The following is a 13,457-nucleotide window of genomic DNA, read 5'->3' on the forward strand; positions in this document are numbered from 1 at the left end:
AACTTCTTAGGTTGCATGAAAGGTGGAAGAAGGTGGTGGAGCCGAAGAGTGAAACTTTCAGAAGGACTGCAGAAAAGCATCCATTTTTATGGATTGAGGAGAGCGAGGACGACGATGATATCTTCATGCCGCCGCTTCCGGGTTCTGCATCGTCGAAGGGCAAGAGTTCTGCATCGTCCAAAGGAAAGAGTTCTGCATCCGTGAAGGGCAAGAGTTCTGTATTGACCAAGGGCAAGAGTTCTGCATCGACGAAGGGCAAGAGGAGCGCATCGTCGAAGGGCAAGAGGGCTGCATCAACAGAGGATGACGATGATGACTTCATGTAGTATGTAAGATGTATTCCAGTTGTACCGTTTTATTCAGATGTATTTGCATTATTAGTTTGTATTGTATTATTGTACGGCATTATGTTCTATCTGAATTTCATTTTGTAGTATGTAAGATGTATTGCACAAGTTCAGCCGCACCGTTTAATTCAGATGTACTTGTATCTTAATTATCGGTTGTAGTCTATTTGGAAATGTAACTGAAATAAGAATGCGAATTAATAGTAATATGTCTCTCGCATACATAAAACAATATATGTCTCCTGATCACATAGAAGCAAGTGCGAATAGTCTGAAACTAACATAGATAATGAGTCATACATAGATAGATAAGCATATCACTGCGGGGGACGACGACGAGTCTGGGTCTTCCTCGGGCGAGGACCGGAAGGCGATAAGCGCTGAGGCGGTGGACGAGGCTCGCGATAACCACGACCATAGTTAACCTCGTCTGTCACGGTCTGTGTCTCCTGCGTCGGTGGTGGTGGTGGAGTGTGAAACACTGTCTGCGAGAAGCCATAAATGTTTGTAGCTTGGTCATCATCCTCGCGGTCGCCCTCAAAGTACGAAGCACCACCACTAAGGATCGGTGACTGCTCTGAATGCATGAATGGTTGCGAATGGTTGCCGCCTGCGGTAAAGTAAAATTGATACAAATGCATGAACGAAGCACCACCAGTAAGCATCAGTGACTGCTGAGAATGCAAGAACAATTACTACATTGTTCAAAAGAATGTAGTGAGTAGTGTTACCTAGATTCATCTGCTGATGCCAGGAAGAGCTCCCTGGCTGTGAAGGAGGTGGCTCATACCAGGAAGAGCTCGCTGGCTGTGAAGGAGGTGGCTCATGCCAGGAAGAGCTCCCTGGCTGTGAAGGAGGTGGCTCATGCCAGGAAGAGCTCCCTGGCTGTGAAGGAGGTGGCTCATGCCAAGAAGATCTCCCTGGCTGTGAAGGAGGTGGCTCATGCCAAGAAGATCTCCCTGTCTGTGAAGGATGAGGTTCTGCACGGTGCACAGAGGGACGTGGTTCTGAATGTTGTACAGAGGGACGTGGCGGACGATGTGCTGGAGGAGGAAGTGCAACATCCGAAGTCCATCTACACGTAACAGCTGCGTAAATCCCGCGTAGCTTGTCATCAAGACGCCTCAACCATGAGACGCCCTCTCGCGGTGGGATAGTTTCTCCCCTCTGAAAGCGCCGCATTAAAGCGGAAACCTCCTCTCGCGCCTGTAGTGTCAAGTCACCCTGTACACAAAGAATGAACCAATTATATGCTCGTTGTATGATAGACACCACGAATAGACAACCAAGCGAATATGTCCAGATTAACAAAAGACTTAACATATGAGAACCAAGGCATTTACCGCGTGGTGTCTGGTTCCCACAACAGAGGCAGTTGGGTACATATCGCTGGTAAGAGGGGCTTCGATCTGATCAGGAGCAGCTGATGGAACCAAGTAGATCCTCGTTGTATGCCGGTAGCGCTGCAGATACAACCCGAACATTTCCCAGTTAAAGGGCCGAACCTCACCCCAGATATTTGTCGCAGCGGTAGTCCATTCGTCAACGTAAGGGGTAATGCTCTCAAGCCAATAAGACATGGACTTGTTTCCTCCTAGGCGACTGTCCCTGAGATTGACATGCGCGATACATGATTAGGTATATTATGAATGCAGAGCTGCCAACTAAAATAGTATTAGTACTTACTTGTGCACGTGGTCTGGCAAGTGTGGAATAACTGGAATCTCAGGCTGTTGATATAGACCGAACTGTCTCATCACCCTATGAAGAGACATCTCCTCAACCGTCACGTCGAACACCAACTTGGCCTTGGTCATCCAAAAGTGCCGATCTCTAGTGCACAATCCAGAAATCCCAACTGGGTACCTCGATGATATAGCCTGAGGCAAGTATGGCTCCCAAATAACTTGATCCTCGTGCAAACTATCAAACTGCGCCATGAAGGACGGGTAGCATCCCCTAACCTGAGTATGCGCAAACTGTCTCTATGCATGACAACAAATAAGCATTAGTAATACTATTGAATGGCAAGAAATAATTGAATTAATTGTTACTTAATATAAAAGTACCTCTCGCCGTGTCCAAACAGATCCCATAGTAGGTAAATCGCCGATAGCAGGCACATAAGTCCCAGCTAAGTCCTCCAAACCAAAAGGTTTATCAATGTAGACATAGGGTCGTCCAATAGGGAACCTCTCGTATGACCAAAGCTGCAACAATAATGGACATCCAACAAGACTAGATTTTCTAGACTTCAACAAGCAAGCTTTGCACAGGCCTCTGTACGTAGCCGCTAACACAGCAGAACCAAAACTCCTCTGTAGAATATCCGCAGGGCAACGTGCTTCAGCTATCTCTCGTGCAATACCGATGAGTCGTGCATCGACAGTGGTCACGTGGTTCTCCGTAAACATTGTCTTGCCGAACAGCCAAAGAATATATGCCTCTAGGGACCGGTCAATCTGAGCCTCCGACAACTGAACGTCGGGATGTCCTAACGAGACAATCTACATAGAAACGTAATAATTGTATGAACATCGGACAACTAAAAAACAACATTTGTTTAAGTGGCCGTGATGGTTACCTGAAACTGGCTCAACCATCTAAAAAGAGGTCCATGAGGATCGTTGTCTATAGCCCTAGCAGTCGGGACTGCAGCCAAAAAACGGGTCTGCATCGCTGCTTGCCACCCAGATTCTGCCTCTAAGGGACCTATGGCAGCACCGGCCAGAGGTAATCCCAACAAGTAAGACACATCCTGTAAAGTAGGCGCCATCTCTCCCCAAGGAAAGTGAAACGTATGTGTTTCTGGTCTCCATCTATCTACTAAGCAGGTAAGGAGTGACTTGTCGTAAGAGAAACGTCTCACTTGCCTCTTGTGTAACTGCAATGGTTCACCTGCCTCATCTAAGTCCGGACCATCAATCCACTCATCCAATGTACCCTCAACCAGCCGTGCCAAAGGTAGAAGCCCAGCCCAACTTAACCTACAAAATAAAGAGATTGTTAGCGGTTATGAAAAGTATGTCAAACATAGTAAGTCATTATATGGTCTCCATTATATGCACACGTACCTATCAACCCATGAATCGTGTATCAGCCAGTTAGTCTTTGGGGTACGAGTGACCAACACGTCTAAGTTGTTGCCCGCTTCCGTAAGGGCGCCCCGATGCTTTCTATCGATGTTACCATTAAGCAACGGATACGAAGACATATCTGCAATTGAAACAACAAATCTCAGGTGCAAATAAAACATAGTATGACATATTACGAACTGTAACATAGTCCTGACATATTACGAATTAAAACATAGTCCTGACATATTACATATTAAAACATAGTCCTGAAATATTACAAATTAAAACATAGTCCTCACATATTACAAATTAAAACATAGTCCTGACATATTACATATTAAAACCCACTACGGCACATTATATAGCTTGTGAGTTATTTCTTCCTCGTCTGCCCCTTCGGCCTCGACTGCCACGACCACGTCCGCCTCTTGCTCCTGTTGTCGCAGCCGTCGATGTGGAAGCACTCGTCGATGCGGAAGCATCATCTTTGTTCAGGTCGGGACAATATTTTATCCTATGCCCATAAGCCGCGCATAACAAACATTGTCTGGTTGCTCCACCAGCTTCAGACTGGTCCATATCGTTCTGGATGCGACGGGCCTTTCGTCTGCCCCTACTTGTTCGCCGAAGGTCTGGATGCGGGATGTATACTCTCTCACCGTCGTTTACCTTGTTGAAATTGCCGACGACTCTAAACCCTGTCATCTCGCCTGTCCAGGTGTTGAGCACTGCCTCTTTTAAATAGTATGGGGACACGAAGGATATAGCATCCAACTGAATCTGGCCACAGGCAGCCAACACATGAGAGCAAGGTAGGTGCAGCAACTTCGGTTTGTTGCATGTACACTCACACGTTGGATAAAATTCCGTTCCAATTTTTACCTCGTGTGTCTTCACCTCATTTCCAGAACCAAAACCATCGGTAGGAAGCTGAACCTCATACCTCCTTTCTTGATTCCCTATGAGTCTGACACTGTGCTTCTTTGCTTTCTCTATCTTCTTTGCCATGTATTCCATGACACGGCTACAATAAGGTGTGTTCTGATTATCTTCAATATGCTTCTTTGCTAACTCGTGCCTTTCTCTGAAATATCTCAAAGTGCCATGGAATACAGCCTCCACAATAGCTGTGAGTGGCAATGCTCTATTCCCTCTCAGCACAAAGTTATACACCTCTGCAAGATTGGTTGTCATGTGGCCATACCTAGCTCCATGTGTGTCATGCAGCAAAGACCAATTCATTGGAGGCTCTTTCTCTATCCACTCAGAAAAATTCTTTATTGCCCTTCCCTTCTTTCTCTTAGTATTAGGAGGGTCAATTGCTGGCAAGTCACAAAGACCAACTGGCTCCTCTAGCTCCGCGATGAGTGCTGCTAATTTAACCTGATCTTCTTCCATTTTCTTCCTTGCACGGACCTGCTTCTTAGTAAACTCATCTAGTTTTGACCAAATAGATTCGTATTTCCGCTGCTGGCTCTGCTTGCATAATTTTTTGAACAAGTTCATCAACCGCTTGTTCTTGAACTGTGAGAAAAAATTAGCCCCAAGATGGCACATGCACCACCGGCTCTGCAAGTCCCTCCAAGGTGTTGGTTCGTCATCTGCTGGATTACGAAGTGTCTTCACGGCCTTCAATATACCAGCATGTCTGTCATGAATGACACACACGTTTGGTCGGTCCTTCACGATGGCAATTTTCACTTGGCGGAAGAACCATACCCAGCTGAGAAAGTTCTCACCCTCCACAAATGCCATGGCAAGTGGGATGATTTGATTGTTCCCGTCCACACCAATAGCAGTCAGGATTTGCCCTCTATACTGACTGGTCAGGAATGTACCATCCACAAATATAACAGGAGGACAATGCCGGAAAGCTTCGATGCACATAGCAAAAGAGAAGAACACTCGTTTCAACACCTTGAAATCTGGTATACTCAGCAACCTCATGTGTTGTACGTTCACATAAGTGCCGGGATTCCTCTCCTTCAGTATGCCTAGGAGACGGACAACATTATCATATGAGTCGAAGAACGTCCCAAACCTTTCCTCCATAGCCTTCTGCTTAGCCCTCCAAGCCTTCCCATAAGGAATGACATAATTCCATCTAACCTTCACTGCTGTCTGGATGTGTTTTGCTTCCATATCTTTCTTCTCTACTATCTCAGTATACATGAGTTACGCAATGAGACTTGAAGTCAGGTTCGGATGCTTCACCAGCAGGTTCTTCCTCACACAATTATGTGGGACGACAATGGTGACAACCCAGTGGATGTCATACTTCGGCACGTGCCCGTGCACCTTCCCAGGACAACTTGTTTCAACACATTTCACGATATAGTTTGTTGGACTTGATATGTGTGTCCGGAAAACCCTCTGCGTAGACATAGCCCACTTTATCACCGCATACTTCAATTTTTTCTTTGTATCAAACATAGCCCCTATCTGTACTTGGTTCAGATTATACTGCCATGGAGTCTCATGGCCATCGTTCACCGTAAGGCCGGTGGATATGTCCCGCTCCCATGCAGAAGGAATCGGTACCTCCACTTCATCCTCAGAATTTCCAGAATCCAGTTCCTCCACCAATCCATCCTCGTCCTCTTCCTCCATCACCCTCTGCATTTCATCCCCTTCCTCATCCCCATCAGCAAAACCAGAACCAGCTAATATTATCGACTGGCTACTCTGCCCAGTATCAGGACCACAAACATTGTGTGGCACGTAGTCTGACTCTTTCTCGGGTTGGCTAGCATCCACATCTTGTGGCTGTGACCCGGATAAAACAATCTCGTTAGCCACTTCACTGCCTTGGCCGGGTTCATACCGCCTGTGGAGTTGTACGGCATTCTCCTCCTTCGGTACAGGTTGCACAAGTGCATATGGGTGGATTCTTCGGTCTCGGCAGCGTCTTAACAGGGACAACCAATGTTGGCTCCTATCTACTGGCATCAACTCCCACTTGACATTTTTACAAGATTTGGTCCACAATGCGTGAATACTGACGGAACATAGTTCAGGATCCAGCCCGAAACTAGTTGTCAACTAGTACTTCAATTGTCTAATGTCCAGTCTGTCCGGGTCTGCTAGTGTCATGACGCCATTTTTAAACTCGCTAAGATCAACTCCCAACTCATTATATCGAACGTTACCAGCGCCGTAGTAAACATTCAAATTTACTGATTCAGACATTTTCACCTGTCAGACATTGTCATCTTCTCATTAATCACAACGAACACTAATATTACCCGCTACACTAACTACGCGCTAAAATGCCACCACAAACATATTAACTCTAACTAATAAACTATACAATTTAGAGAAAATTTGTGACGCCATGGTTATACCTTCGAAGCGTGCGTCTCTTCTGGTCATCGGCACCGGCCACCGGACAACGGCAGCGCCGCCCACTCGACGGCCGGAGGTTTAACTCCGGTCACCCCACAAGCTGCTGCTCCTCCTCACCACCGCTAGCGGGTCGAGGACGCACCGTCATGTCGTCTCTAGTGGCGGATCAGGAAACCGGCAAGACGCCGTCTTCGCTGGCTGGTCGAGGAAGCGTTATTGAGGAAGTGCCAAGACACCGTCGAAGCTGCCATTCATCTGAAATCTCAAAATGAATATGTTTGTAGCAACCGAACTTTTATTTGGAAAATTCATTCAACATCTGTTGGGATACAATATTTGCACTGAGCTGGTAAGAGATAAACAAAGCTATTGTAGCCCTCAAACTAATGGCGATTCAGATTGGATGAACAGAATACTGTTACTGAATCTCTTGGTGTGCAAATCTAATGTATATTGGTCTAATTGCACCATGAACACAGTCATTTGTCAAATACTAGTCGATGAAACCGAAACAGCTTCTTTGTTTGCATCATCAAGTTCTTATTTCCCATGAAAGTCCTGTATTATGACGAAATCCTCTTCTTGTAATTTCAGGAGTTACGTAAGCTTAAAAAAACTACCCCAGATCCTCAAAAGAAAATTTAAAATACTAGTCCTTTATGGACAGGTTCCACACCTCAACTCGTACCTGATTCCCAAAAGGGCCAGCAGACTCACAGGGCAGCGCGCCTTAATTAATTAGGCCGAGAAGCCTGCTATATAGAGGAGTTCGAAGAGGTAGCCGCATGTGGGTTTATAAACCAGTGCGGCTGCCCTTCGCCGGGCGAGGTGGGACTAAACTTTGGGGTGGCAGCGCAAGGCCTTTAGTACCGGTTGGTGGCTCCAACCGGTACTAAAGGCCCCCCCCTTTAGTACCGGTTGGTGGCTCCAACCGGTACTAAAAGCCTTCGTTTCCCACCGCTTGGCCTGGCGAAAATAGGCCTTTAGTACCGGTTGGAGCCACGAACCGGTACTAAAGGCCCATCCTATATATATAGCACTTACGAAAATTTCAGTTTCATCTCCCCACTTCGTCTCCAACCTCTCACGAGACATCGCCGCGCGCGCCGTTCGATCCCGTCGTCGCCGCCCATCGCTCGTCGTCCGTCGTCATCGTCGCTGTCCCCGCCGCCGCCCGTCGTCGTCGTCGTCGTCTCGCGCTGCCGCCCCGAACGTCGCCGCCGTCCGTCATCATCGCCGCGGCCATACGTCTCTCTCGCACCCGCGCCGCGCGCACCGGCCCGTACGTACGCCGCCGCCCCCGCCCCGTACGCCGGCGTCCCCGCTCGTACGTACGGGGCGGCGGCGTACGGGGCGGCACTGCAGTATACACACACACATACACACACATACACACACATACATACACACACATACACACACACACACATTTTTTTACATATTTTCTGTTTTCTGTTTTTTAGAAAAGTTAATTAGATGATTGAATATTAGATTAATGTCGAATGTTAGATGAATTAGATAGAAAAGTTAAATATAGATTAATGTCAATTGTTAGAGATGAATATAGCTAGATATTAATTAGGTATATGAGATTTGAACTAGTTGAATAATTAATATAACTAGTTTATTTTTAGTAAGAAAATTGTCGAACTAGTTTATTTAGGTATATGAGATTTGAACTAGTTGAATAATTAATATAACTAGTTTATTTTTAGTAAGAAAATGTAGGTATCTGAGATTTGATGATCTAATTAAAATATTATTTGTTAATGAGTTTTTCTGTTTATTTAATTTTTTATATATTTTTAGTTTATATAAATGTTACATTAATGTCGAATGTTAGATGAATTCGATAGAAAAGTTAAATATATAGTAATGTCAATTGTTAGAGATGAATATAGTTAGATATATTAATGTCAAATGTTAGATGAATATATATTTGGCTAGATATAGGTGTTTAATGTTTCACCTATATGAACATAGGAAATGTCATCTGACGACGAAAAAGATTTCATTATGTGCGAACACTGTGAAGACCAGCGCGGCCTGTGCGACCAAAATTTCCTTGTTGATGGTAGGCGCTTCAGCATCAAGCTGGATGAGACATTCGAAGTTGATACAGTAAGTCACTCTGTCAATTATTATTTGAATGCAAAACTTATGCTTCATTTGCTTCAACTTATAATTTTAAATTTTCACTATTCTACTAGCGCATCCCCTGCCATGCAAGAATTTTTGTCTTGGATAAGATAGGTTTTAGTGCTATAGATGATATGGAGGTAAAGGGAGTTTACTTGAAGACGGAGCATGGGTATACTTTCAACGTCAAATTATATAATGGAGACACATACACCCATTTTGAATGCAAAACTTGGCAAGCACTATGCAAGGCTTATGCATTTGAGCCTGATATGGTTATCACCTTTGATATTCGTCCGGAAGATGATATTGAAGGTAATATAGACATTTGGGTCGATGTGCAAATGCCTCCAGTTCTACCATTTGGTGAGTTTTTCTCAACCATGCATGCATATGTTTATGTCTTTCATACAGTTTATTCAAAAATAGTTGACAACTAATTTCTATTGTCAGCTTATTTCGGTTCAAGCAAACATGTCCGGCGCTTGGTAGACAGGACCTACTACTGCCCCGGGGCTCAACTAAACTGCGAGGAGATAAGTCATTATATTTCATGGCTTGAGGATCTTAATACTGTCAAGACAATTTTTTTCCTAAACTTAGAAATGTTAGTACTCAAAACGTGCGACCAATGGTGATCGTATTGAACTACGGTCACATCTATAATTGAAAGATGGTAAGATTTTAAATATTTGTCCTTAATTAGTGCATCTTTTGCATACATTATTTTTGAAGCTAAACTTTCATTGCTTAGTATATTAATTACTATAATTGAAAGATGGTAAGATTTTAAATATTTGTCCTTAATTAGTGCATCTTTTGCATACATTATTTTTGAAGCTAAACTTTCATTGCTTCAATATTCTTCAAGTTCTTCAACAGGGACTTCCGATGACAGTTGTGCCTCAGTGGATCGAGACAAAAGGTCGCATGTCAATGGTTAGCTTACGACCAAGATTTCCTACATTGCACATGAGTGCATTCAGGATTTCTGAAAGCGAAGAATGCTTAATAGTGAAAGGTTGGAGCAAAATTGTTAACGATCGCAGAGAAGTACTAGGGGGCAGCAAGGAGAAGCGCAACCCAAGATTAGGAGACAGATTCATCTGCATGCTCCAGTATGATGAATCAGGAGAGCTATACATGTTCTATGCTATTCTACCTGAAAGGGAGCAGCAGGATCAGTAGCTACTAGTTCATGCTCTTAATTAGTACTTGTTTCATGTCCGTGTCCTGAACTTCGATGTTGGTGATGATTATGTTGAACTTGATGATATCTTTGCTTCTGTTACAAAGTGAATGTTTCCTCTTTAAGCTAGCTAGCGTTGATGATGATTAGATAGCTAGCGGTAATGACTATGATGATTAAATAGTGGTAATTAGACGACTATGATGATTTTTAGCTAGCTAGAGTTTATTTATTTATTAATATGCGATGCTGATGATGATGATGACGACTACAACTCATTATAACGTAAAACAATCCTAAATTAAATTGATAACACAAATTTAATTGAAAAATACAAAATAAAACAAAAACCCACAACCATTTAGTACCGGTTGGTGTTACCAACCGGTACTAAAGGGCTCCCGGCCCCCCGAGCTGGCTCGTGCCACGTGGTTCCCCTTTAGCACCGGTTCATGCTGAACCGGTACTAAAGGGGGGGGGGCTTTAGTGCCGAAACTTTAGTGCCGGTTCCTGAACCTGCACTAAAGGGCCTTATGAACCGGTGCTATTGCCCGGTTCTGCACTAGTGTTCTCTTGGCTTGTTGATCACTACTAGCTATTGGTAGGCAGGAGCACAACCAGGAATTATTGATGACTGAGGAAGAGCGGCGGTGCAGCATGTTTAGCCTTTACCTGGGCAATTACAATTCCACTTGTTTTCTGCCAAATTTGTTTAGAGCCCAAATCATTGATGCTACGACCAGGTTCCAGTTTGATTTCTCTATAGTGCACAGGTATTAGTTCTTTAATAATCAATGTAAATAAAGGCCCAGTTATATTTGCTTGTCTGTGTTTCCTTTTGCAATCTGCAAGGAACTCAAATACAGCTGTGCATGTGCTCACGTGTTGTAGTTGATCAATAGTTAGAATTGCAAATTAGGAGCCACTTTAGTTGCAAGTATAGTTGACCAATAATCTAATACTTGATGCTGGTGAACTGAATCAAAACATACTCTTGATTCCAAAAAAAATAACTTCGACCTGTGATAAGTGACCGCCTACCTGTGTATTTCTCTGCTTAGGACATCAAAATTTACTTGTATGCAATAATCCTATGAAAGATCGCTTTTGTCTAGTTGAAGTCCACTGAAAATGAGAAGATTTGCGATATAGCGTGAGGGTGAAAACACAGTGGCTAGCAAGAGCCATATTTATTTGAACGGAAAAGCCATCAAAAGGTGGACAGCTTCCCGGATAAGTAACTAATATTTCTCAATCCTAATCTAATTACTCCATTGGTGCATGCTGCTTGACTTGTTGCTCCTGTCTTGGATTCTCTGGGTGAAAAACACATGTGAATTTATTTAATTGTTGACACATTGACAATAGCTGTTCTCCATCACGTATTAGTACTGCAGAATTGGTTTTGAATAAATTTCCTATTCTCTATTTCGTCCTAAGGGAACGTGGTCTTTGAACTGTGAAGGGGTTTATTAATTGGTTAACCATTGACATTGTCTGTTTTTCATCACGGATCACTACTATTATATTTATGTTACCAAGAGTCGGCAGTAAAGTTAAGGAAATCGCATGATTGAACTAGATAGAAAATAGGCAATCCCTGAACTAGATAGGTAATATTCTGTCTGTTTCAACTCTGTATGGCTTGCTGAAGAAAATAGGCAATCCCTGAAATAGATAGGTAATATTCTGTCTGTTTGAACTCTGTATGGTTGCCGAAGGACTCAGTGTGGTGTCTGAAGAATATTGATTACACTTTCAAGTAGTGGGCCATGTCTTATTGCCATTTCAAAATATGTGATTCTACACAAGTTCAGTGAAAATCAGCCCGTTTTGTATTCCTGCTCATGAACTCCATATGCGTAAAACAGCATGAAGAAGATGATTCTCATTTGTTATGTGCTCCCTTTGATTATACACTTCTCTCCTCGTGTACTCATTTTGTTATATATACTTGGGATACTTACGGAATACTTTCTGCCATTGTAGGTACTAAAAGAAAATTACTCACCATTGAAATGAGAAATATATGGCTTTGTTCGCCTGACAAATATAGAAATTCATAAGGAACTAATCTCTTCTACACTGTACATGAGGCGATACACAAGCTGATCTCATGAGGTGAAATGCAGGCTGAATCCTGGCTGATATGTGTATAGTTCAGTGGAGTAGCATCCTGTTTTTTCCCAATGTATTTGACTTGATACTTACTCGAGTTTTGTTAGACATACTTCTGTAGTCCCCTTTGGGTAACGCGGGTGTGCACAGAGTGAAAAGTTGACGTGATCCAGATATTGTTTAGTCTTTTGAAAGGCGGTGCGTATATTGGTACAGAAAAAGCCTAGATTGTACTGATTTTGGCAGGCAAGCATACAGTTTTTAGGAGTATACTAACTTGTAAGCCTTTGATCTTTCTTTTGAAATTACATTTTCTCTCGTCAATTATTTCTAACAAAAACATGTTTATTTATGTGGCATAATTTTGGTCTCATCTGGTCATTCTGATAGTTCTTATGTTGGGGCAAGTCTTACATTGCAGTCTCACAAGGTTGATGTCTATAGATTGCTGCAATTTATCATGCCTTAAATATGTTACTTATGTCAGACATCAGCCCTATATCTATGTTATAGTGTGTAATAAGAAAGTTACAAGAGTAATTTTGCTTTTGGGGTTATAAAATGTGGGATGGCTTCTAGCCAAAAAAAGGAAAATGTGGGCTGGCTCGAATGGGCGCACACAATATTTTCTTACTTTAGGCTCGCAGCTTTTTTACTTTGGTGCCTGGCTGGTCAGAATGGGCGAAGGAAGTTTTGTTTAGCTTTCTCGCAGCTTTTACTTACGGTGGTGGTTATCCAAAATCATGTCGCTGGAAGCCCATGGACGGGCTGGCTCTGGATGGTGCGCTCTATCGGTGGGGTGAGGAATAAGCATTCTTCACCCAGGGTGACAAATAGCGCGACCCATCCTGTCTAACAATACGACATTGTGCAGGAAGTAATCCATGACAAATCAGACAACTAAACTATGTAGAGAAGCGTGTTGTACCTTGGGTGAGAGAATTTTGGATGCTATACATTTTTATTAACAGCACATAAATACATACAATCACATCAAGAAAGATACAGAAAAATTAGGAAGGAAAGAGAAAGTGAGAATTTGCTGCCCAGTGCTCATGACTCACCTTGGTGAGAAGGGCAGTGAGCTTGCTGTCTTTCCGGTGCCGAGGATGACCTTGCTACCGGAGGAGGTTAGTAGGGCGAGTGGAGGAGACCCTGGCGGTGCAAGAAACCCTAAAGTGAAGGGCGTCCGCGAGCAAGCGCACGTACCTTCAAGTTGTGGTACCAGCGATGTCCACTTTG

At 43.4% G+C, this 13,457-nt stretch overlaps 1 protein-coding gene across 1 annotated transcript; it reads right to left on the reverse strand.

The window, feature by feature from the left end:
• Positions 1-596: 596 nt before the first annotated feature.
• On the reverse strand, positions 597-3,564 carry LOC125554729 (uncharacterized). The gene is made up of 7 exons (XM_087536781.1): positions 3,422-3,564; positions 2,932-3,334; positions 2,417-2,854; positions 2,034-2,332; positions 1,691-1,955; positions 1,079-1,571; positions 597-957 (listed from the first exon to the last, which is right to left on the reverse strand). Exons 1-7 carry the CDS (start codon positions 3,559-3,561, stop codon positions 665-667), a joined length of 2,331 nt encoding a protein of 776 aa, XP_087392907.1. The 5' UTR covers positions 3,562-3,564; the 3' UTR covers positions 597-664.
• Positions 3,565-13,457: the final 9,893 nt, after the last annotated feature.

The sequence above is a fragment of the Triticum urartu genome, chromosome 7A, assembly GCF_056163025.1.
Source record: "Triticum urartu cultivar PI428250 chromosome 7A, HENAU_Tu73, whole genome shotgun sequence".
NCBI classification, from domain to species: Eukaryota; Viridiplantae; Streptophyta; class Magnoliopsida; order Poales; family Poaceae; genus Triticum; species Triticum urartu.

Excerpts from the sequence above, each read along its gene's own strand:
- LOC125554729 (XM_087536781.1), bottom strand. The coding sequence starts at position 3,561 with ATGTCTTCGTATCCGTTGCTTAATGGTAACATCGATAGAAAGCATCGG. Across the intron at positions 3,335-3,421 it reads CACGATTCATGGGTTGATAG|GTTAAGTTGGGCTGGGCTTC; the intron begins GTACGTGTGCAT and ends TTTATTTTGTAG. Across the intron at positions 2,333-2,416 it reads CTGTTTGGACACGGCGAGAG|AGACAGTTTGCGCATACTCA; the intron begins GTACTTTTATAT and ends TGTCATGCATAG.